Source organism: Odontesthes bonariensis, chromosome 21, assembly GCF_027942865.1.
Source record: "Odontesthes bonariensis isolate fOdoBon6 chromosome 21, fOdoBon6.hap1, whole genome shotgun sequence".
Classification (NCBI taxonomy): Eukaryota; Metazoa; Chordata; class Actinopteri; order Atheriniformes; family Atherinopsidae; genus Odontesthes; species Odontesthes bonariensis.
This window is the reverse complement of record NC_134526.1, coordinates 502,121-528,315: the sequence shown is the minus strand read 5'-3', so window position 1 is coordinate 528,315 and position 26,195 is coordinate 502,121. Positions and strand designations below refer to the sequence as shown.

The 26,195-nt window shown below is 48.6% G+C and overlaps 1 protein-coding gene across 2 annotated transcripts; it reads right to left on the bottom strand.

Annotated features, from left to right (window-relative positions):
- Positions 1–7,295: 7,295 nt before the first annotated feature.
- Positions 7,296–24,859, bottom strand: LOC142371704 (suppressor of cytokine signaling 7-like). 2 transcript variants are annotated; one of them, XM_075454431.1, is made up of 10 exons: positions 23,136–24,859; positions 17,048–17,109; positions 16,673–16,777; positions 15,380–15,517; positions 15,158–15,297; positions 14,924–15,092; positions 14,724–14,852; positions 12,593–12,728; positions 10,536–10,685; positions 7,296–8,088 (listed from the first exon to the last, which is right to left on the bottom strand). In XM_075454431.1, the coding sequence occupies exons 1-9, from the start codon at positions 24,611–24,613 to the stop codon at positions 10,556–10,558; spliced, it is 2,487 nt and encodes an 828-aa protein (XP_075310546.1). In that variant the 5' UTR covers positions 24,614–24,859; the 3' UTR covers positions 7,296–8,088; positions 10,536–10,555. The 2 variants fall into 2 exon arrangements, with proteins under 2 accessions (XP_075310546.1, XP_075310547.1); XM_075454432.1 differs by lacking the exon at positions 16,673–16,777.
- Between the last annotated feature and the right edge of the window lie 1,336 nt (positions 24,860–26,195).

Below are 26,195 nucleotides of genomic sequence, written 5' to 3'. Positions count from 1 at the left end.
ATGAGAACAGAAATGTTTTTAACCTGGATTTAAAAATGTCTCCATTTGGTGAAAGTTTAATCTCCACTGGCAGTTTGTTCCACTTGTTTGCAGCATAACAGCTAAATGCTGCTTCTCCATGTTTAGTCTGGACTCTGGACTGGACCAGCTGACCTGAGTCCTTGGATCTCAGAGCTCTGCTGGCTTTATATTCTCTGAACAGATCACAGATTGTAAACCATCAGCAGGCTTTTAAAATCTATTCTGTGACTGACTGGAAGCCAGAGTAAAGATTTTAAAGCTGCTGTGATGTGTTCAGATCTCTTAGTCCGGGTTAAATATTTTATATATATATATATATATATACAATCTAATAATGGGTGAGTGAATACTTTGGGTAATATAGTGAATATGGAACACATTTCATTTAATATTGTTAATTTAAAAATCCTAGAGGAAACAGTTCGGCAGCTGAAATCAACAACTTGTTCTCTGGACATAATACCATCCGACTTGTTTAGTTTTTCCAGACTAAACATGGAGAAGCAGCATTTAGCTGTTATGCTGCCAACAAGTGGAACAAACTGCCAGTGGAGATTAAACTTTCACCAAATGGAGACATTTTTAAATCCAGGTTAAAAACATTTCTGTTCTCATGTGTCTATGCATGAAATCTGCACGATATCTTTGAACTTATCTGGACTGTTGCTGGTTTTTAATCATTTAAATGATTTTATTTGTTTCTCTTTATATTCTTTTATGTATTTTTAATGCTTCTTCCACTCCCTGCTGCAATGCTTTTATTTTATGTTAAGCACTTTGAACTGTTTGTGCATCAAATGTGTTATATAAATAAATTTGATTTGATTTGATTTGATATATATTATGGATTATCTCAACTCAGCTTTATTTATAAAGCCCTTTAACACAGCCGTGGCTGAAACAAAGTGCTGTACGTGAATAACAGCATGAAGAATAAGGCATAAAACATGAGAACAATATATAAACAATAATAAAAAATAACAATTTAAAAACAATAATAAACAATAACAAACAATAACAATGTAAAAACAATAATAAACAATAACAATTTAAAAAAACAATAATGAACAATAACAATGTAAAAACAATAATAAACAATAATAAACAATAACAATGTAAAAACAATAATAAACAATAACAATGTAAAAACAACAATAAACAATAACAATGAAAAACAACAATAAACAATAACAATGAAAAAACAATAATAAACAATAACAATTAAAAACAATAATAAACAATAACAATGTAAAACAACAATAAACAATAACAATTAAAAACCAATAATAAACAATAACAATGTAAAACAACAATAAACAATAACAATTAAAAACCAATAATAAACAATAACAATGTAAAAACAATAATAAACAATAACAATGTAAAAACAACAATAAACAATAACAATGAAAAACAACAATAAACAATAACAATTAAAAACCAATAATAAACAATAACAATGTAAAAATAATAATAATAAACAATAACAATATTAAAACAATCATAAACAATAACAGAAACAGAGTCTGGTGCTGGGTTGAAAGCCAGGGAATAAAAATGGGTTCTGTCTGGTGGTTCCACAGTTTAGGAGCAGCAGCAGAAAAGGCTCCGTCTCCTCTGAGCTTTTTGGAAGAACAATATTTAAACATATTATTTAAGATTATTAACAAAGAGATGGTATCTGATAACAGACATCATCCTATAGCTACAGAAGCTACAGCGTTATTCCTGACTGAATAACGCTGAACTGACCTCTAACTCACTTCTTTTCTCTGTTTTAACCCAGAATAATGTTTGTTTTAATGTTCCAGCCGAAGCTGCTCTGCAGAGACGGAGCCATTCAGGGCCGGAGTTTATATATTTATCATGACATCCATCAACCTGAACCTCTGAGCCGTTCTCCTTTGGGTAGGGCTGTGTGGCGCAGTTCCTCCTCCGGCCGCCGGGTGGCAGCAGAGAGCGGCGCTCCGCTCACAGGAAGCAGCGGTCGTCATGGAGACGGTTTGTTGCTTCTGAGGCGCCACGACGCGGAGCTCACCTGAACACCTGAACACCGAGACACCGGCGGCACGAGGCGGACATCTACTAAAGGTGAGGCACGCGGGCACGCGCCGGGCACGCGGTCACGCGCTGAGCTCGCGTTAGTGAGAACATTCAGAACAAAAACTAAATGGAGCCGGTTCGGTTCCCGCGTTCTGATCTGAGGTAACGGTCTGTGTGACGTCACCAGGCGGAGACGATGGATAAGCCTGACGTCATCGACTTCTCAGCGTTGGAGAGGGAGCTGCACGCGGCCGTGGAGTCCGCGCACAGGCACGAGCGCGAGAACGAGGCCAAGCTGAGAGCCGTCAGCCAGAGAGTCTCCTACAGCCAGTTCAGGTAAATAGAGGTCCTGGAAAACCCTCCAGGAGGCTCCTACAGCCAGTTCAGGTAAATCCAGGTCCTGGAAAACTCTCCAGGAGGCTCCTACAGCCAGTTCAGGTAAATAGAGGTCCTGGAAAACCCTCCAGGAGTCTCCTACAGCCAGTTCAGGTAAATACAGGTCCTGGAAAACCCTCCAGGAGGCTCCTACAGCCAGTTCAGGTAAATACAGGTCCTGGAAAACCCTCCAGGAGGCTCCTACAGCCAGTTCAGGTAAACAGAGGTCCTGGAAAACCCTCCAGGAGGCTCCTACAGCCAGTTCAGGTAAACAGAGGTCCTGGAAAACCCTCCAGGAGGCTCCTACAGCCAGTTCAGATACAAACAGGTCCTGGAAAACCCTCCAGGAGGCTCCTACAGCCAGTTCAGGAAAATACAGGTCCTGGAAAACCCTCCAGGAGGCTCCTACAGCCAGTTCAGGTAAATACAGGTCCTGGAAAACCTTCCAGGAGGCTCCTACAGCCAGTTCAGGTAAATACAGGTCCTGGAAAACCTTCCAGGAGGCTCCTACAGCCAGTTCAGGTAAATACAGGTCCTGGAAAACCCTCCAGGAGGCTCCTACAGCCAGTTCAGGTAAATCCAGGTCCTGGAAAAGGCTACAGGAGTCTCCTACAGCCAGTTCAGGTAAATCCAGGTCCTGGAAAACCCTCCAGGAGGCTCCTACAGTCAGTTCAGGTAAATAAGGTCCTGGAAAACCCTCCAGGAGGCTCCTACAGTCAGTTCAGGTAAATAAGGTCTTGGAAAACCCTCCAGGAGTCTCCTACAGCCAGTTCAGATACAAACAGGTCCTGGAAAACCCTCCAGGAGGCTCCTACAGCCAGTTCAGGTACACACAGGTCCTGGAAAACCCTCCAGGAGTCTCCTACAGCCAGTTCAGGTAAACACAGGTCCTGGAAAACCCTCCAGGAGTCTCCTACAGCCAGTTCAGATACAAACAGGTCCTGGAAAACCCTCCAGGAGGCTCCTACAGCCAGTTCAGGTAAACACAGGTCCTGGAAAACCCTCCAGGAGCTTCAACTGGGTCCTGGAAGGTTCTTGAAAGAGCCTGGAGGAATCATTGAGGTTCCTGGGAGTTTTTAAAAATCAAGGAAACCCTGAAGTCTTCTCCAAAACATTCAAGAGTCCTTGACAGAATTCCAGGATGCATTAAAGAAGTTTCCAGAATTTGTGAGACTGATTCCAGGATGGTTGGAAGAGTCCTTGAACGAACATGGGTGTAGTTCTGACCTTCCCAAGGATTTTTTTCAGGATTCCTTGAATTTGCTTATCTGGTTCCAGGATGTTTGGGAAAATGTAGGGCATTCCTTATTACCTTCAAGGCATTCCAGGACACTTGATAGTTTCACAGCCATTTAACTTTCAAGGTTATGAGGATATTCCAGGAGCCCTTTAAGGGTTTCCAGGATGTCTGACAAACGTCCTGGAAACCCTTAAAGGACCTTTCTGTTTTAGAGTTTCAGGATGTTTTAGTGGTTTTAAGACATTTCCAGGGTCCTTGGATACATTCCAGGAGGCTGCTTATATGTTCCCACAGCCAGAAGCTGTTTAACAGGGATGCTGAGTTCTTCTTTATTTAGTAATTTATTATTATTATCATCATCATCATTATTATTATATTATTATTATTATCATAATTATTATTATTATCATCATTATTATTATATTATTATTATTATTATCATCATCATCATTATTATATTATTATTATTATTATCATCATCATCATTATTATTATTTTTATTGTCATTATTATTATTATTAGTTAGCAGTAGTATTTCTATTAGAATTGGTATTATTATTGTTGTTGTTAATATACAATCTATTAATATTATTACATTATTAATATTAATAATTTTATTTATATAATATAATAATATTTAATAATGTTTTGAGCTAATTGACTAATCTGAATTTCCCCCATTGGGGGATGAATAAAGTATTATTCTATTTTATTAGAATTTATTTATTGTTTGTGAGCCTCCTGATGACGTTGATGACATCACAGGAGGTCATTAAAAGGTTCCTTGAAAACTCTCCAGGTGTTTCCAGGCTGTAACACCTGTTTGTCCCTCAGAGACCTGGTGCTGTCCACCCACCTGAAGCCCCTGGACAAGAAGGACAAAGACGGAGGTCCAAGGAATCAACCCTGGAGCCCCGTGGCGCCCTGCGGCCCCGTGACGCCCAGCGGCCCCGTGACGCCCTGCGGCCCCGTGACGCCCAGCGGCCCCGTGGCGCCCAGCGGCCCCGTGACGCCCTGCGGCCCCGTGGCGCCCAGCGGCCCCGTGACGCCCTGCGGCCCCGTGGCGCCCAGCGGCCCCGTGACGCCCAGCGGCCCCGTGACGCCCAGCGCCCCCGTGACGCCAGGACCGGCTTCTTTCTAAAAATGAAGACATTAAGTCCAGATGTTTCCCAGCAGAGGCGCTCATCAGACGTCACTAAGACTCCAGAGTTAACCAGCTGATTTCATTTACCTATTTACTTATTTACTTTATATTTACTTACCTCATGATCCTGCAATAAAATGTATTCCTCCTTTGAACGCATATTGTTCATGTCTTCATGTCAAAAGAGGCGAACTGTCCCTTTAAACTCGGTTTTCCTGCTCTGGAACCATCATCCTGTTGGACCAAAGAACAGCTGGACTGTTTCCTTCTTTAACCAAAGTTCAGTCTGTGGAACATTAATATTAATATACTTCTTCCCCCTGTTCCTGTTCCTCTTTTTTAACCTTTTAAAATACTTTAATAAATAAGTTTATTTTCCATTTAACCACACAAAGAGCAGCAGTCAGAAACAGGTGAGGTCACACCGCTTTATTCACAGGTTAACTGTGGTTGCACAGCAGCAGCTGCAGGCCTTCAGCTCAGTACAATGCCCACTGTTTGACATCAGCAAGAGTCCCAGCTCCAGGGTTCCAAGGGTCCCAGGGTTCCCAATGTTCCCAATGTCCTCACTGTCCCCAGTATCCCCAGTATCCTCAGGGTTCCCAGTGTCCCCAATGTCCACAGTGTCCCCAGTATCCCCAGTGTCCCCGGGGTTCCCAGTGTTCCCACAGTTCCCAATGTCCTCAGTGTCCCCAGTGTCCCCAGGGTTCCCAGTGTCCCCAATGTTCCCAGTATCCCCATTGTCCCCAGTATCCCCAGTGTCCCCAGGGTTCCCAGTGTCCCCAATGTTCCCAGTATCCTCAGTGTCCCCAGGGTTCCCATTGTCCCCAATGTCCCCAGTATCCCCAGGGTTCCCAGTATCCCCAGTGTTCCCAGGGTCCAAACACAGCGTGTTCAGTTCAGTAGTTGGCACCTTCACTCTCCTCCTCTGTGATTTTTTGGTAAAAGTTGCCCCCGTCGGGGCGGCGGATCCCAACGCGTTTCCTTCCTCTGAATCACTTCTCATCAGGAGTCAGAACAGGAAGTAGTTCAAAAGTTTTCTTCCCCTTCCCGTGACCTCTGACCCTCGGGTGCACGAAGGTCAGAGCGTCTCCTTCTCAAACGGTTTGTTCCGACCTTCGGCCTCCCAAATACCTGAAAACGGGGTTCTAATCATCAGTCATTGTGATTAAAGTTTAATAAAGTTGTTTGTGTCCACTCAGATTCATGAGAACAAACTGAAGTTCTGAGAAGCGAGGAGCTCAGCCTGCTTCGTTAAACCCTTTCAGCCTCTGAGGGCCTCACAAACCGATCTGAAGCATCGGGGACATTCATGTTCGGTGCTTCTTCTGGAGGCCGGACTCAGACCCAAACCCAACAGATTACATTCACACATCTGCTGAACCCCAGAGCTCAGGGAAGCATCTCAACTCAGAGTCCACCAACCAACCCAACCCAACCAGCCCAACCAACCCAACCAGCCCAACCAACCCAACGCAACCCAACCAAACCCAACCCAACCAGCCCAACCAACCCAACGCAACCCAACCAAACCCAACCCAACCAGCCCAACCAACCCAACGCAACCCAACCAAACCCAACCCAACGCAACCCAACCCAACCCAACCAACCCAACCCAAACAACCCAACCCAACCCAACCAACCCAACCCAACCCAACCCAACCAAACCAAACCCAACCCAACCAGCCCACCCAACCCAACCCAACCCAACCCAACCAACCCAACCCAACCAGCCCACCCAACCCAACGCAACCAACCCAACCAAACCCAACCAACCCAATGCAACCCAACCAAACCCAACCAACCCAACCCAAACCCAACCCAACCCTAACCCAACCCAACCAACCCAACCCAACCCAACCCAATGCAACCCAACCAAACCCAACCCAACCCAACCCAACCAACCCAACCCAACCCAACCAGCCCACCCAACCCAACCCAACCCAACCCAACCAACCCAACCAACCCAACCCAACCAGCCCACCCAACCCAACGCAACCAACCCAACCAAACCCAACCAACCCAATGCAACCCAACCAAACCCAACCAACCCAACCCAAACCCAACCCAACCCTAACCCAACCCAACCAACCCAACCCAACCCAACCCAACCCAACCCAACCCAATGCAACCCAACCAAACCCAACCCAACCAGCCCACCCAACCCAACGCAACCAACCCAACCAACCCAATGCAACCCAACCCAAACCCAACCCAACCCTAACCCAACCCAACCAACCCAACCCAACCCAACCCAACCCAACCCAACCCAATGCAACCCAACCAAACCCAACCCAACCCAACCCAACCCAACCAAAACCCAACCCAACCAACCCAACCCAACCCAACCAACCCAACCAACCAACCCAACCAACCCAACCCAACCCAACCAACCCAACCCAACCCAACCCAACCCACACCCAACCCAACCAACCCAACCAACCCAACCCAACCCAACCCAACGCAACCCAACTTTTAGCTTTTTAATTGAAATAAAATCCAGGATAAACCTGCTGATTAATAATCAAATCATTTGGCCACTTTGGCGTTAAACATCCCATTCAGAGTCCCGGCAGAGAAGGTTCCCACGTTTCAGAGCCTCTTGTTTCTGCTGTCCGAGTGTTCGCTCACTCTTTGGAACCATCGTTTTTTTTCTTGGTGAACGACTGTGAAACTGATCTGATGAGCTGATTAAAGCTAAAACACTTCAGATGGAAAACATCTGGCTAATCTTCACCAAACATTCGGCTCATAAAGAGAAGCAGCTGATCTGAAAACTGACGGATGAGACTTTATTCTGCACGTGGGAGCGCGTCTGATGCGATGACATCATCAGGTAAAAGGGAAGGTGGGCTTTGAGTTGAGATTTGCTCTGCCTTCTGCTCTTCCACATTTGGGTGAACTCTGGTCTCAAAGACCTCCAAACGTCTCCAAAATAAAACTACAAAGTGCTTTTTGCATCCAGCTGTTGGAAGTTTCTGGATCCCAGAGGCGACGGTTTCCGTCCTCGTTGAGATTTCAGCGTCTTCCCGACGGCGAAGTCACGTTCGCCGCTCAGTGACGACATCAAAAGAGAGGCGGAGTTTCCACATCCCCCGTCCCTCCCCCGCCGACTCCACTCGAGCCAATCAGAGGAGGGGGGATCATCTGAAACCCGCCCGGATACAAGACTGAGCGGAGGGAGCCGATTGGCTGCAGTCTGTGAGTTCAGTTTCAATGTTCGAACGTCCTTCGGTCGAGTCCAGAAAACAAAGAAAGAAAAGAACTGCAGGAGAAGAAGAAGAAGAAGAGTGCGTCAGTCATCAATGACAGATAAAGGATCAGTTCATAGTTAAACAACCGTCAATCAGAACCTGGACTCATGAATGGTTTAAACAACAGGCCTACAGGGCCCGAAGAATCAGGGACACCTTACACCTAAACGTCTAATGGATGACATTCCCGTAGCAAAGCTCGAGTGTGAGCCAAAAACTCAATCACAAAGCATCACAAAACCACATAATTAACTATAGAGAGTCACATAATAACTACAAAGACATGTAAAATGGTTTGCATGACTACAAAGAGACGCAAAACATCCACAAAGAGACGCAAAACATCCACAAAAAGAGGTAAAACATCCACAAAAAGATGTAAAACATCCACAAAGAGATGCAAAACATCCACAAAAAGATGTAAAACATCCACAAAGACGTAAAACGTCCACAAAGAGACGCAAAACATCCACAAAAAGATGTAAAACATCCACAAAAAGACGTAAAACATCCACAAAGAGACGCAAAACATCCACAAAAAGACATAAAACATCCACAAAGAGACGCAAAACATCCACAGAGACGCAAAACATCCACAAAGAGACGTAAAACATCCACAAAAAGACATAAAACATCCACAAAGAGACGCAAAACATCCACAAAGAGAAATAAAACATCCACAAAGAGACGCAAAACATCCACAAAAAGACGTAAAACATCCACAAAAAGACGTAAAACATCCACAAAGAGACGCAAAACATCCACAAAAAGACATAAAACATCCACAAAAAGATGTAAAACATCCACAAAAAGACGCAAAACATCCACAAAGAGACGTAAAACATCCACAAAAAGACATAAAACATCCACAAAGAGACGCAAAACATCCACAAAGAGACATAAAACATCCACAAAGAGACGCAAAACATCCACAAAAAGACGTAAAACATCCACAAAAAGACGTAAAACATCCACAAAGAGACGCAAAACATCCACAAAAAGACATAAAACATCCACAAAAAGATGTAAAACATCCACAAAAAGACATAAAACATCCACAGAGACGCAAAACATCCACAAAGAGACGTAAAACATCCACAAAAAGACATAAAACATCCACAAAGAGACGCAAAACATCCACAAAGAGAAATAAAACATCCACAAAGAGACGCAAAACATCCACAAAAAGAGGTAAAACATCCACAAAAAGACGTAAAACATCCACAAAGAGATGCAAAACATCCACAAAAAGATGTAAAACATCCACAAAGACGTAAAACGTCCACAAAGAGACGCAAAAAATCCACAAAAAGACGTAAAACATCCACAAAGAGACGCAAAACATCCACAAAAAGACGTAAAACATCCACAAAGAGAAATAAAACATCCACAAAGAGACGCAAAACATCCACAAAAAGACGTAAAACATCCACAAAGAGACGTAAAACATCCACAAAGAGACGCAAAACATCCACAAAGAGAAATAAAACATCCACAAAGAGACGCAAAACATCCACAAAAAGACGTAAAACATCCACAAAGAGACGTAAAACATCCACAAAGAGACGCAAAACATCCACAAAGAGACGTAAAACATCCACAAAGAGACGCAAAACATCCACAAAGAGACGTAAAACATCCACAAAAAGACGTAAAACATCCACAAAAAGACGTAAAACATCCACAAAAAGACATAAAACATCCACAAAGAGACGCAAAACATCCACAAAGAGAAATAAAACATCCACAAAGAGACGCAAAACATCCACAAAAAGAGGTAAAACATCCACAAAAAGACGTAAAACATCCACAAAGAGATGCAAAACATCCACAAAAAGATGTAAAACATCCACAAAGACGTAAAACGTCCACAAAGAGACGCAAAAAATCCACAAAAAGACGTAAAACATCCACAAAGAGACGCAAAACATCCACAAAAAGACGTAAAACATCCACAAAGAGAAATAAAACATCCACAAAGAGACGCAAAACATCCACAAAGAGACGCAAAACATCCACAAAAAGACGTAAAACATCCACAAAGAGACGTAAAACATCCACAAAGAGACGCAAAACATCCACAAAGAGAAATAAAACATCCACAAAGAGACGCAAAACATCCACAAAAAGACGTAAAACATCCACAAAAAGATGTAAAACATCCACAAAGAGACGCAAAACATCCACAAAGAGACGCAAAACATCCACAAAGAGAAATAAAACATCCACAAAGAGACGCAAAACATCCACAAAAAGACGTAAAACATCCACAAAAAGACGTAAAACATCCACAAAGAGACGTAAAACATCCACAAAGAGACGCAAAACATCCACAAAGAGACGTAAAACATCCACAAAGAGACGTAAAACATCCACAAAGAGACGCAAAACATCCACAAAGAGACGTAAAACATCCACAAAAAGACGTAAAACATCCACAGACGGGATGTAAACTCACGCTGCCTCTGGGTTCCAGTGCTACGTTTGGGACTCGACCCCCGGCTGGCCTCCAGGCTCCAGGCCTCGCTCCTTCAGCTCCGGCAGCGTTGGGCTGATCTCCTCCTCTGGGTCGTAGTAATAAAACTTCCTCAGGTAGGCGATCAGAGACCTGAAAAAAAACACGTGAACAGCAGCCTTTAACTGGACCGTCGTTTAGGGGAAAACCAGCTTAGTTTCTGGGATTTACAGGGTTAATTACACTCAGGGTTCTACAGGTGTGTAGATCAAACATCTGGTCTAGTTTCTACTAAACAAAGAGGAGGTCCTGTCGGCCAATGAGGAGCTGAGTCAGTCAGTGTTTCCTGCTTTACTTCCTGTTTTCTGTGGTTTCTGTTTGTGAGCAGAAGTAAAACCTGCTCAGGCAGCTCCTGAGATTTGATTCTAAAGATCAAACCCAGTTTTAACTTAATGTTGTTGAGTATCAAATCAAATCAAATTTATTTATAGAGCACACTTCATGTACAAACAATTCAAAGTGCTTCACATAAAATAAAAGCATTGCAGCAGGGAGTGCAAGAAGCATTAAAAAAATACATAAAAGAATATAAAGAGAAACAAATAAAATAATTTAAATGAATTTAAAAACCAGCAACAGTCCAGATAAGTTCAAAGATATCGTGCAGATTTCATGCATAGACACATGAGAACAGAAATGTTTTTAACCTGGATTTAAAAATGTCTCCATTTGGTGAAAGTTTAATCTCCACTGGCAGTTTGTTCCACTTGTTGGCAGCATAACAGCTAAATGCTGCTTCTCCATGTTTCTCATGTTCTCCATGAGTATGAGGTGTGAAGGAGAGAGAAACATCAATCTGGATTCCCAGATATCTGTACTGGGACAATAACTCAGTCTCTGAAGATTCAGAAGCTTCGATTTTGCTTTTTAAAAAACACGAGTTTTGTTTTCGAGGCATTCAAAGCTAGTTTTAACCCTCAAAGTATGCTGAGCAGTATCAAAAGTCTGCTGAAGCTGACAGAGGGGTTTGTTAGGTGGAGATGCAGAGCAGTACATCACTGTATCATCAGCATAAAAATGGATTTTAGGGCTTATATGTAACATGATGAGGAGTGGCCCCAGGTAGAGGCCTGCGCGGGACAGAATTTACAGTCGGAAGTTCTTGTCATTGGCTTGAGGAAAGAAACATGATCTTAGCTGCGCTGTCCGATCCTTCAGGTGGGGGGGGCAAATAGTGCAGGAGCAGCTGAGGCTTTACAGCAGTAAGCCCAACATACCTACCAAAATCTACCGTGAAGATTAAGAATAATACATTGTACATATGTTATATGCCACTCCTCACATTTCCTTTCTTGGAAGTAAAAGTATATATTTTTAGTTAAACACAGCGTGATGGAGCCCCGCCCCCTACTTTGAGTGGATTTGAGCATTAATATCTCAGCCTACAGCTCACGTTACACTGATTTAAATGCAAACAAGTGGAATGAAAACAATATGTGTTATTAATTACCCTACCTTTTTAAACCCTGAATGTTGAAAATGTAATCCAGATATTATTTAAGCAGGTTAACCATGCCCTGTCCCTCGTCGTTGTGCAATGCGCATCTCCTGAATAAAAGGAGGGATGGATCGCGCTTTTGAACTTCTTTTAGTTAGGCTTTATTTCTTCTCAGTTGTTTTCAGCAGCAGGAGATCATTATAGCTTTTATATTAAACAAGTTTTTAGTTAGCGGGACTGCAGCTTATCACCGCTCCCGCCAGCAATGAGCTTTCAAAATGTGTCCCGCGCCGCACTGCTTTGCGTTGGGTCCCGCGGGAGTGCAGGGCTCTAGCCCAGGATTGAGCCCTGAGGAACACCTTCGGGAATCTCAGGTAACTAGAAGCGCTACTTTCTGTGTGTTCAGACAGTCCGACAGGAATGAGTATTAGTTTTAGTATTTCATGATCTACTGTGATCAATAAAAAGGGATCTGCTACCTGTGATAGCTGCTGTAGTTTTCTAAAACCTGACCGATACTCTGGTGAAAACCCCCCCACAGGTGTGCGAGTCGGGTACGTACGTGGGCAGCGGTAGCTCCTGGATGTGGTCTATCCGGACCAGCTGTCTTATGCAGAAGCGACACAGGTGCTGCAGAGACTTCACGCTGCTGAACCTGGACACCGGGTACAGGAGCTGGACCGGGGTCGGGGGTAGACCTGAACACACCGAGTTAGATCATTCAGGACCTGAGTGGAGAGCTGCCTGGACGTGTTGAGCGTTTCTAATGGCTGATTCTGAATGTCTGCACCCACATCAATATATCTGTGTGTTAGTCACATTGCTCCTTCAATAAGTCTCCCATAACTTGTGTGTTTATTTACAATCTTGTTGAGTTATAGCTTGAATATTTTCATATCCAATTATTGGTATTAAGATTTGTTTGTTTGATATTTGATGGGACTTTCAAGTGTGGTGGTTTCTGTGTTTGGTGGGGAACCGCTCGGTGCATTACCGCCACCTTGTGGTGGTTTCTGTGTTTGGTGACGAACCGCTCGGTGTATTACTGCCACCTTGTGGTGGTTTCTGTGTTTGGTGGGAAACCGCTCGGTGTATTACTGCCACCTTGTGGTGGTTTCTGTGTTTGGTGGGAAACCGCTCGGTGTATTACTGCCACCTTGTGGTGGTTTCTGTGTTTGGTGACGAACCGCTCGGTGTATTACTGCCACCTTGTGGTGGTTTCTGTGTTTGGTGGGGAACTGCTCGGTGTATTACTGCCACCTTGTGGTGGTTTCTGTGTTTGGTGACGAACCGCTCGGTGTATTACCGCCACCTTGTGGTGGTTTCTGTGTTTGGTGGGGAACCGCTCGGTGTATTACTGCCACCTTGTGGTGGTTTCTGTGTTTGGTGGGGAACCGCTCGGTGTATTACTGCCACCTTGTGGTGGTTTCTGTGTTTGGTGGGGAACCGCTCGGTGTATTACCGCCACCTTGTGGTGGTTTCTGTGTTTGGTGGGGAACCGCTCGGTGTATTACTGCCACCTTGTGGTGGTTTCTGTGTTTGGTGGGGAACCGCTCGGTGTATTACTGCCACCTTGTGGTGGTTTCTGTGTTTGGTGACGAACCGCTCGGTGTATTACTGCCACCTTGTGGTGGTTTCTGTGTTTGGTGACGAACCGCTCGGTGTATTACCGCCACCTTGTGGTGGTTTCTGTGTTTGGTGACGAACCGCTCGGTGTATTACTGCCACCTTGTGGTGGTTTCTGTGTTTGGTGACGAACCGCTCGGTGTATTACTGCCACCTTGTGGTGGTTTCTGTGTTTGGTGACGAACCGCTCGGTGTATTACCGCCACCTTGTGATGGTTTCTGTGTTTGGTGGGGAACCGCTCGGTGTATTACTGCCACCTTGTGGTGGTTTCTGTGTTTGGTGGGGAACCGCTCGGTGTATTACTGCCACCTTGTGGTGGTTTCTGTGTTTGGTGGGGAACCGCTCGGTGTATTACTGCCACCTTGTGGTGGTTTCTGTGTTTGGTGGGGAACCGCTCGGTGTATTACTGCCACCTTGTGGTGGTTTCTGTGTTTGGTGGGGAACCGCTCGGTGTATTACTGCCACCTTGTGGTGGTTTCTGTGTTTGGTGACGAACCGCTCGGTGTATTACTGCCACCTTGTGGTGGTTTCTGTGTTTGGTGACGAACCGCTCGGTGTATTACTGCCACCTTGTGGTGGTTTCTGTGTTTGGTGGGGAACCGCTCGGTGTATTACTGCCACCTTGTGGTGGTTTCTGTGTTTGGTGACGAACCGCTCGGTGTATTACCGCCACCTTGTGGTGGTTTCTGTGTTTGGTGGGGAACCGCTCGGTGTATTACCGCCACCTTGTGATGGTTTCTGTGTTTGGTGGGGAACCGCTCGGTGTATTACCGCCACCTTGTGGTGGTTTCTGTGTTTGGTGGGGAACCGCTCGGTGTATTACCGCCACCTTGTGGTGGTTTCTGTGTTTGGTGGGGAACCGCTCGGTGTATTACCGCCACCTTGTGGTGGTTTCTGTGTTTGGTGGGGAACCGCTCGGTGTATTACTGCCACCTTGTGGTGGTTTCTGTGTTTGGTGGGGAACCGCTCGGTGTATTACCGCCACCTTGTGGTGGTTTCTGTGTTTGGTGGCGAACCGAAGGGCAGGTGTGGAGGGGACGCTGCGAGCCGATTGGCCGGTGCATACCTGGGACCCGGGAGCGCAGGAAATAGAGGAACTTCCCATTCTTGGAGTGCATGATGGCTCTCTCAATGAACTCCACCACGGAGTGACAGCGGTCCTCGAACTTTGGGTGGCACCACAGGCTGAAGGTCCCTGCAGAACAACAAGGCCGTGAACATGTGGCGGCCGGCTGGGCGCCCGCCGCGGTGTGGTGTGGGCGTTACCTCGGTAGTGCTCCATGCGGGTGTGGTGCGTGACGCCCTGCGACCTGAAGCTCAGGCTCAGGATGTAGCGCGGGTCCGAACTGTCCCGGACCAGGAAGGAGCCGTCGGGCTTCCCCTTCAGCTTCATCTCGGCGTCCTCCCAGTTCATCGGGCCCCAGTACCAGCCGCACTGCAGACAAACACACGTCAGCTCCGCCCCCAGAAACAGACCCCACCCAGGACCAGGGGCCCCACCTTCTCCAGCTCTCTGAGGCTGGTGGCGAAGCTGCCGGCATCGGGTCGGCTGAGCGGGCAGCGCGGGGCCAGGCGGGGCGGAAGGTGCTGCCCATCGGGCCGCAGGGCCACCGGCCGGGGTAAACCTCGCAGGAAGGTGTCTGTGCAGCAAGCAGGAGAGATCGGTTAGAGCTGGGAACAGGAAGAGGATCTATGGGGGGGCTGTGTATCTGTGTGCGTTACCGTTGAGGCTCAGGCTGTGTTGGATGGTGCTGAGGGAGGGGGGCAGGGCCAGCGGTCGGGGGGGCAGAGACTGCATGGAGGCTCCAAAGCTGCGCTCCATGAAGGGTCCCTGCTGCTGAGGAGAACCCCCGAAATCATCTGCAGGTCAACAGAGAAACATGGTTCAGACTCAGCAAACCATGAGCCAGATCCAGTTCTTAGTCAGATTAAGGTGTCTGCATGCACTTAATAACTCAGTCTGATTGTGATTTAGCCAATAATCCGATCCTTTCAGGGCCAGATGACCCCACTGAGTGATAAATGTGAGTTAAAGGAGTTAAAGGAGGAGTTTCTGTAATAACTTGAGGAATCGTTTCAGTCCATTCTGAGTGTTTACATGCAGAAGTGATTCTTTCCCGAACTGCATTATCTGGGTACGTTGGTCCAGTTTCAGTCAGACTAACATGTTTATATGTCAAAAATCCAGTTTTTGGATGAACTGGACCCAGGTTTAATGTGGACCGGAGGACGGATGCAGGCAGAAAGAGGAACAGAAAGCAGAAGAAAGTAAACAGGAAGTGAAGAAAGTAAACAGGAAGTAAAGAAGGTAAACAGGAAATAAAGAAAGTAAACAGGAAGTAAAGAAGGTAAACAGGAAGTAAAGAAGGTAAACAGAAAGCAGAAGAGAAACAGGTAGTAAAGAAGGTAAACAGGAAATAAAGAAAGTAAACAGGAAGTAAAGAAGGTAAACAGAAAGCAGAAGAAGAGAAACAGGTAGTAAAGAACGTAAACAGGAAGTAAAGAAGGTAAACAGGAAGTAAAGAAGGTAAACAGGAAGTAAAGAAAGTAAACCGAAAGTAAAGAAAGTAAACCGAAAGTAAAGAAAGTAAACCGGAAGTAAAGAAAGTAAACAGGAAGTAAGGAAGGTAAACAGGAAGTAAAGAAAGTAAACAGAAAGCAGAAGAAGAGAAACAGGTAGTAAAGAAGGTAAACAGGAAGTAAAGAAAGTAAACAGGAAGTAAAGAAAGTAAACAGGTAGTAAAGAAGGTAAACAGGAAGTAAAGAAAGTAAACAGGAAGTAAAGAAAGTAAACAGGAAGTAAAGAAGGTAAACAGGAAGTAAAGAAAGTAAACAGAAAGCAGAAGAAGAGAAACAGGAAGTAAAGAAGGTAAACAGGAAGTAAAGAAAGTAAACAGGAAGCAGGAGAAGAGAAACAGGAAGCAGGAGAAGAGAAACAGGAAGTATAGAAGGTAAACAGGAAGTAAAGAAAGTAAACAGGAAGTAAAGAAAGTAAACAGGAAGTAAAGAAAGTACCGAGCAGACTGAGGCTCCGCCTGGGTGGGGGAGGGGGCGTGGGGGGGTGGGTGGAGGCCCCGCCCCGGCGAGAAATGTCCACGTCGACCAGAGAGACCGTCTCACCTGGACAGAGGAAGAGGAGGGTCAGAGGAAGAGGAGGGTTAGAGGAAGAGGAAGAGGAGGGTCAGAGGAAGGGCAGAAAGGTTAGTGAGGAGGAGGAGGAGCTGGAAGTGTCTTCGTCCCTCAGAGGCAGCTGATGATGGTGATGGTGATGGTGATGGCGGCGGCGGCGGCGGAGCCTTCATCATCAGCTCGTGATGCCGTGGTCAGGGAGGACGCCTCACCTGACCGTGCACACTCACACACACTCACACACATGTGCATGTGACTCACCGGTGAAAGCAGGAGTGAACGGCACCGGAGAGAGGGCACCGTGAGGCCTGGACACCTGAAGCCTGGAGACACAGAGCAGAGGTCAGAGGGGGCGTTACCATGGTTACCGGGACGGCCACAGGACAAACGAGGGGCAGATCTCCAAAGTATAAGCCCCCCCCCTAATTTGCATAACGAGGCAGAAATGCAAAACAAGAAGTAAAAACAGAGACGGGGGAAATGTAAAAAGAAAATATAAAATAAAGAGGAGGAGAAATGATGATGATAACATAGACCTGACCTGAGAGGTCCTTACATAGACCTGACCTGAGAGGTCCTTACATAGACCTGACCTGAGAGGTCCCAACATAGACCTGACCTGAGAGGTCCAAACATAGACCTGACCTGAGAGGTCCCAACATAGACCTGACCTGAGAGGTCCAAACATAGACCTGACCTGAGAGGTCCCAACATAGACCTGACCTGAGAGGTCCCAACATAGACCTGACCTGAGAGGTCCTAACATAGACCTGACCTGAGAGGTCCTAACGTAGACCTGACCTGAGAGGTCCTAACGTAGACCTGACCTGAGAGGTCCTAATATAGACCTGACCTGAGAGGTCCCAACATAGACCTGACCTGAGAGGTCCTAACGTAGACCTGACCTGAGAGGTCCTAACGTAGACCTGACCTGAGAGGTCCTAACGTAGACCTGACCTGAGAGGTCCCAACATAGACCTGACTTGAGAGGTTCAAACATAGACCTGACCTGAGAGGTCCCAACATAGACCTGACTTGAGAGGTCCCAACATAGACCTGACCTGAGAGGTTCAAACATAGACCTGACCTGAGAGGTCCTAACATAGACCTGACCTGAGAGGTCCTAACGTAGACCTGACCTGAGAGGTCCCAACGTAGACCTGACCTGAGAGGTCCCAACATAGACCTGACCTGAGAGGTCCTAACATAGACCTGACCTGAGAGGTCCCAACGTAGACCTGACCTGAGAGGTCCCAACATAGACCTGACCTGAGAGGTCCTAACATAGACCTGACCTGAGAGGTCCCAACGTAGACCTGACCTGAGAGGTCCCAACGTAGACCTGACCTGAGAGGTCCTAACATAGACCTGACCTGAGAGGTCCTAACATAGACCTGACCTGAGAGGTCCCAACGTAGACCTGACCTGAGAGGTCCCAACGTAGACCTGACCTGAGAGGTCCCAACGTAGACCTGACCTGAGAGGTCCCAACGTAGACCTGACCTGAGAGGTCCCAACGTAGACCTGACCTGAGAGGTCCCAACATAGACCTGACCTGAGAGGTCCTAACATAGACCTGACCTGAGACCTGAGAGGTCCCAACGTAGACCTGACCTGAGAGGTCCTAACATAGACCTGACCTGAGAGGTCCCAACGTAGACCTGACCTGAGAGGTCCTAACATAGACCTGACCTGAGACCTGAGAGGTCCCAACGTAGACCTGACCTGAGAGGTCCTAACATAGACCTGACCTGAGAGGTCCCAACATAGACCTGACCTGAGAGGTCCAAACATAGACCTGACCTGAGAGGTCCCAACATAGACCTGACCTGAGAGGTCCCAACATAGACCTGACCTGAGAGGTCCAAACATAGACCTGACCTGAGAGGTCCCAACATAGACCTGACCTGAGAGGTCCTAACATAGACCTGACCTGAGACCTGAGAGGTCCCAACGTAGACCTGACCTGAGAGGTCCCAACATAGACCTGACCTGAGAGGTCCCAACATAGACCTGACCTGAGAGGTCCAAACATAGACCTGACCTGAGAGGTCCCAACATAGACCTGACCTGAGAGGTCCAAACATAGACCTGACCTGAGAGGTCCAAACATAGACCTGACCTGAGAGGTCCCAACATAGACCTGACCTGAGAGGTCCCAACATAGACCTGACCTGAGAGGTCCAAACATAGACCTGACCTGAGAGGTCCCAACATAGACCTGACCTGAGAGGTCCCAACATAGACCTGACCTGAGAGGTCCAAACATAGACCTGACCTGAGAGGTCCCAACATAGACCTGACCTGAGAGGTCCTAACATAGACCTGACCTGAGAGGTCCAAACATAGACCTGACCTGAGAGGTCCCAACATAGACCTGACCTGAGAGGTCCTAACGTAGACCTGACCTGAGAGGTCCTAACGTAGACCTGACCTGAGAGGTCCCAACATAGACCTGACCTGAGAGGTCCCAACATAGACCTGACCTGAGAGGTCCCAACATAGACCTGACCTGAGAGGTTCAAACATAGACCTGACCTGAGAGGTCCCAACATAGACCTGACCTGAGAGGTCCCAACATAGACCTGACCTGAGAGGTTCAAACATAGACCTGACCTGAGACCTGAGAGGTCCTAACGTAGACCTGACCTAAGAGGTCCCAACATAGACCTGACCTGAGAGGTCCTAACGTAGACCTGACCTGAGAGGTCCCAACATAGACCTGACCTGAGAGGTTCAAACATAGACCTGACCTGAGAGGTCCTAACATAGACCTGACCTGAGAGGTCCCAACGTAGACCTGACCTGAGAGGTCCCAACGTAGACCTGACCTGAGAGGTCCTAACATAGACCTGACCTGAGAGGTCCTAACATAGACCTGACCTGAGAGGTCCCAACGTAGACCTGACCTGAGAGGTCCCAACATAGACCTGACCTGAGAGGTCCTAACATAGACCTGACCTGAGAGGTCCCAACATAGACCTGACCTGAGAGGTCCCAACATAGACCTGACCTGAGAGGTCCCAACATAGACCTGACCTGAGAGGCCCCAACATAGACCTGACCTGAGAGGTCCCAACATAGACCTGACCTGAGAGGTCCTAACATAGACCTGACCTGAGAGGTCCTAATATAGACCTGACCTGAGAGGTCCCAACATAGGCCTGACCTGAGAGGTCCTAATATAGACCTGACCTGAGAGGTCCTAATATAGACCTGACCTGAGAGGTCCCAACATAGACCTGACCTGAGAGGTCCCAACATAGACCTGACCTGAGAGGTCCTAACATAGACCTGACCTGAGAGGTCCCAACATAGCCCTGACCTGAGAGGTCCCAACATAGACCTGACCTGAGAGGTCCCAACATAGACCTGACCTGAGAGGTCCCAACATAGACCTGACCTGAGAGGTCCCATCATAGACCTGACCTGAGAGGTCCCAACATAGACCTGACCTGAGAGGTCCCAACATAGACCTGACCTGAGAGGTCCCAACATAGACCTGACCTGAGAGGTCCTAACATAGACCTGACCTGAGAGGTCCCAACATAGACCTGACCTGAGAGGTCCTAACATAGACCTGACCTGAGAGGTCCCAACATAGACCTGACCTGAGAGGTCCCAACATAGACCTGACCTGAGAGGTCCTAACATAGACCTGACCTGAGAGGTCCTAACATAGACCTGACCTGAGAGGTCCCAACATAGACCTGACCTGAGAGGTCCCAACATAGACCTGACCTGAGAGGTCCCAACATAGACCTGACCTGAGAGGTCCCAACATAGACCTGACCTGAGAGGTCCCAACATAGACCTGACCTGAGAGGTCCTAACATAGACCTGACCTGAGAGGTCCTAACATAGACCTGACCTGAGAGGTCCCAACATAGACCTGACCTGAGAGGTCCTAACATAGACCTGACCTGAGACCTGAGAGGTCCCAACATAGACCTGACCTGAGAGGTCCTAACATAGACCTGACCTGAGAGGTCCTAACATAGACCTGACCTGAGAGGTCCTAACATAGACCTGACCTGAGAGGTCCTAACGTAGACCTGACCTGAGAGGTCCTAACGTAGACCTGACCTGAGAGGTCCTAACGTAGACCTGACCTGAGAGGTCCTAACGTAGACCTGACCTGAGAGGTCCTAACGTAGACCTGACCTGAGAGGTCCTAACGTAGACCTGACCTGAGAGGTCCTAATATAGACCTGACCTGAGAGGTCCTAATATAGACCTGACCTGAGAGGTCCTAATATAGACCTGACCTGAGAGGTCCTAATATAGACCTGACCTGAGAGGTCCCAACATAGACCTGACCTGAGAGGTCCTAATATAGACCTGACCTGAGACCTGAGAGGTCCCAACATAGACCTGAGAGGTCCTAACGTAGACCTGACCTGAGAGGTCCCAACATAGACCTGACCTGAGAGGTCCTAATATAGACCTGACCTGAGACCTGAGAGGTCCCAACATAGACCTGAGAGGTCCTAACGTAGACCTGACCTGAGAGGTCCTAATATAGACCTGACCTGAGAGGTCCCAACATAGACCTGACCTGAGAGGTCCCAACATAGACCTGACCTGAGAGGTCCTAACATAGACCTGACCTGAGAGGTCCTAATATAGACCTGACCTGAGAGGTCCCAACATAGGCCTGACCTGAGAGGTCCTAATATAGACCTGACCTGAGAGGTCCCAACATAGACCTGACCTGAGAGGTCCTAATATAGACCTGACCTGAGAGGTCCCAACATAGACCTGACCTGAGAGGTCCCAACGTAGACCTGACCTGAGAGGTCCCAACGTAGACCTGACCTGAGAGGTCCCAACGTAGACCTGACCTGAGAGGTCCCAACATAGACCTGACCTGAGAGGTCCTAATATAGACCTGACCTGAGAGGTCCTAACATAGACCTGACCTGAGAGGTCCCAACGTAGACCTGACCTGAGAGGTCCTAATATAGACCTGACCTGAGAGGTCCTAACATAGACCTGACCTGAGAGGTCCCAACATAGGCCTGACCTGAGAGGTCCTAACATAGACCTGACCTGAGAGGTCCCAACGTAGACCTGACCTGAGAGGTCCCAACGTAGACCTGACCTGAGAGGTCCCAACGTAGACCTGACCTGAGAGGTCCCAACATAGACCTGACCTGAGAGGTCCCAACGTAGACCTGACCTGAGAGGTCCCAACGTAGACCTGACCTGAGAGGTCCTAACATAGACCTGACCTGAGACCTGAGAGGTCCCAACATAGACCTGACCTGAGAGGTCCCAACGTAGACCTGACCTGAGAGGTCCCAACGTAGACCTGACCTGAGAGGTCCTAACGTAGACCTGACCTGAGAGGTCCTAACATAGACCTGACCTGAGACCTGAGAGGTCCCAACATAGACCTGACCTGAGAGGTCCCAACATAGACCTGACCTGAGAGGTCCTAACATAGACCTGACCTGAGAGGTCCCAACATAGACCTGACCTGAGAGGTCCCAACATAGACCTGACCTGAGAGGTCCTAACATAGACCTGACCTGAGAGGTCCTAACATAGACCTGACCTGAGAGGTCCCAACATAGACCTGACCTGAGAGGTCCCAACATAGACCTGACCTGAGAGGTCCCAACATAGACCTGACCTGAGAGGTCCCAACATAGACCTGACCTGAGAGGTCCCAACATAGACCTGACCTGAGAGGTCCTAACATAGACCTGACCTGAGAGGTCCTAACATAGACCTGACCTGAGAGGTCCCAACATAGACCTGACCTGAGAGGTCCTAACATAGACCTGACCTGAGACCTGAGAGGTCCCAACATAGACCTGACCTGAGAGGTCCTAACATAGACCTGACCTGAGAGGTCCTAACGTAGACCTGACCTGAGAGGTCCTAACGTAGACCTGACCTGAGAGGTCCTAACGTAGACCTGACCTGAGAGGTCCTAACGTAGACCTGACCTGAGAGGTCCTAACGTAGACCTGACCTGAGAGGTCCTAACGTAGACCTGACCTGAGAGGTCCTAATATAGACCTGACCTGAGAGGTCCTAACATAGACCTGACCTGAGAGGTCCTAATATAGACCTGACCTGAGAGGTCCCAACATAGACCTGACCTGAGAGGTCCTAATATAGACCTGACCTGAGAGGTCCCAACATAGACCTGACCTGAGAGGTCCTAATATAGACCTGACCTGAGACCTGAGAGGTCCCAACATAGACCTGAGAGGTCCCAACATAGACCTGACCTTCTGGTTCGGTTCAGGTTTCATGAGGACTTCCTGTCTCTGAGCTGCAGCCAATCATCAATAAGTTCCTCCTCAGATGACCAATCAGAGTGAGTGGTTCTTACCTGCTGCTGTCCTGGTCCGCCGTGCTGCATCCGGACCCCCAGACGTCCAGCAGGCTGCCCCCCGACGAGGTGGAGGAGGCCAGGGACGGCCTCTTGTCCAGCAGCCCCCCCGGCCCCCCGCTGGAGCTCTTGGTTCTGAACAGCTTGCTGAGCCGGACCTTCAGGGAGCCCCCTTTCTTCGACTTGCCCCGAGACTTCCGACCCCCCGCCTCCCCCTCCAGGAGCACCAGGGGGGAGGCGGACCGCCCTGCCCCCCCTGAGGCCACGCCCAGTTTGGGTGTGGCGGCGCGGCTCTGCGGCTGCGAGCGGGGGCCGGGGTCGGGGGGGCCGGGGGGCCCGCCGGGGGCCGCTGCGGCATGGGGGGCCGGCGGGTACAGGTCGGCCGTGGGGGGGCCCACCGCGGCTCCCAGGACCCCCGCCTCCTCGGCCAGGCGGTGCACCTGCTGCATCAGGCCGCTCAGGGTCCCTCCGGAGAACACAGGCCCCGCCCCCCCAGGGGCCCCCACCTGCTGCCCCTTCTCCGTGGCCCCCCCGCACCCCCCCTGCCCCAGCCCGCCCACCTCCTCAGAACCCAGACCCTCCAGAACCAGCAGGGCGTCGCTGGTCTCGCTGGGGTCCTCGCCGGGGCCCCCCGCCCCCGAGGCCAGGACGCCGTGGCAGGAGCAGCGAGGGAGGGGCAGCATCACGGCCTCCCCCGCTCCCCCCCCCTCCCTCGCCTCCCCCAGCTGCCCCAGCCTCTGGGCCAGAACCAGAACCGGGTCCTCCCCGGGGGAGCGGGTCTTCCTGGGCTCCAGCAGTCCCAGGCGCAGCGCCTGGTCCAGCAGGCCCGGGGGCCACTGAGCGAGGCGGTGTCTGTGGCACGGAACCGAGCCGGAACCGGAGTCCAGATCCGGGACCGGCTGGGGACTCTGGGACCCGTCAGAACCCAGTCTGAGGACCGCCTGGTCCTTCCCCCCTCCGGGCCCCGGACCAGAACCAGGACCCGGGTCCAGCCTCTCTGCCTCCTCCTGGAGCAACCCCGGCGGCTCCAGTCCGCACTCCAGGACCCGGTCCAGGATCCGGTCCCCGGACCGCAGCAGGTTCTGAAACACCATCAGCTGCCCCGCGGAGCCGTGCGCGTGCGGCACCGGGAAGTCCACGAACCGCTGCGCCGCTGCCGCGGAGTCCTCGGGCGGCTGCGCAGGCGGCACCTCCGAGCCCGGCGGGGCCTGCGTCAACACGAGCCCGCCGTCCAGCTCGCCTTTCCCGGGGAGCGGCGAGCTGTAGTGCGGGGATGCGGAGCCGAGGCCCGCCGGGGGGCCGCCGGGGTCCAGCTCAAACCCGCCGCCCCGGTGTCCCAGCGCGGCTTTGACAGGCCCGAACCCGCCGCCGCCTCCGGGTCTCCGGTGGTCGGGCTCCTCCAGCCGGTCGTACTCTGCCGCGGACACGAGCCGCATCAGGACGAAGTCCGGAGACATTTCTTGCTGCGCGTCAGTCATGGCGGCGGGCTAACGCTGCTCTTACATAACAGCTACCCGGCCAGCCCGCCGGAGCTCCTGGCCGCCGCCATGTCGAGTCCGGGCCGGTGCGTGACGGTAACGGCTCCGCTGAACGACGTCGGAACAGGAACAGACATGAGAAACCCGCCCGGTGCCGCCGCTCCGCTCCGTTAGCCGTTAGCCGCCTACCGACGCATCCTCCGGTCAGACAACATGGATGTGATGGGGAGGCGGCGCGGCTGCGCAGGCGGCATCAGTCACCGATCCGCGCTGATTGATCCGCGATCAGATGGGTTTATTATTTATTTATTTAAATAAATAATAAACCCAAGGCCAAAAATCTCAGAAAAGAAGAAAAATAATTAAGTTTTTTTAAATTTATTAAGTTTTAATCTGTCGTCACATTAAATCTAATGAATAGATATAAATCCTTCTCAATTGATTGATTTTTATTTATTTGTTTATTTTGTCATTTATTATTATTTAGTTAGTATTATTATTATTATTATTGTTGTTAATACAATCATTGTAAATATTTAAAAAAATGTTGAGCTACTTGACAAATTTGAATTTCCCCCATTGGGGGATGAATAAAGTATTTTTCTATTCTAAATGCCATTCAGAACATCTTTTATTTATTGATCAGCCTCAGAAGTTCTGATTGATCCGCGATCAGATGGTTTTTATTATTTATTTATATAAATAAAGGCCAAAAATCTCAGAAAAGGAAAATAATTAAGTTTTTTTTAATTTATTCAGTTTTTCCAACAACAAACTTCAGTTTTTAATCTGTCGTCACATTAAATCTAATAAATATAAATGTTATTCAGAACATCTTTTATTTATTGATCAGATCTTTAATAATTTTAGCTTAATTTTAAATTGATCCAGAACCTGGAAATAACTTTTCTGACAGATGTTGAAATATTTCAGGTTTATTTTCATGAGGAAAATATGAATTATTTCTGTCAGCTCGGGTTCAGGTTCTGCAGAACTTCTCCTTTAATCTGTGAACTCAAAACCAGAACTGGGCTCCGGGTGGAACCTGCTGAAGCCACAGCGCGTCAAACCCGACACCATCACAGGAACTGAAGCTCATTATGGGATGCACAGGCCGACCGTTAGAACTTTAATCAGAACCAGCAGAACTTTACATAAACAATCTCCATCCTGAGCAGAATAACTCTTAAACCCGTTTGACCCAGAGTGGCTCAGCTGTTCATCCCTGAAGGCAGGTTCTGGTTCTGTTGGGCAGCTTTAAGCTCCTCCCTGAGCCTTTAAGCCCCGCCCACTGTCTCGGGTCGTTTTCATCAGAACAGGCAGCAGAAGGTTCGGTTCAATATAAACTTTATTAGTTCACTGAAGCTCGAAATGATTCACATGTTCATCCTGTCAACAGAGGAGGCGCCGAAACCGGGTCAAACCCGACTGAAAGCGGCGGGATCCAGTCAGAGGAGCGGCAGCCGCACTGAGCGCGCTCAAAAGAAACGAACCAGGGAGCGGCGGTGGGAGGCGGCCAGAGTTCAGCGTCCAATCAGACGGAGCGAAGTCCCGGAGCCGGACAGACGACAGGAAGAACTGC

What these genes read in the sequence shown, in the direction of transcription:
- LOC142371704 (XM_075454431.1), bottom strand. Translation starts at nt 24,613, where the DNA reads ATGACTGACGCGCAGCAAGAAATGTCTCCGGACTTCGTCCTGATGCGG. An exon ending in GTTCACTCCTGCTTTCACCG is followed by an intron (nt 16,778 to 17,047) that starts GTGAGTCACATG and finishes TCCTCTGTCCAG; the next exon opens with GTGAGACGGTCTCTCTGGTC. An exon ending in CCTGCGCTCCCGGGTCCCAG is followed by an intron (nt 12,729 to 14,723) that starts GTATGCACCGGC and finishes CGGTGTGTTCAG; the next exon opens with GTCTACCCCCGACCCCGGTC.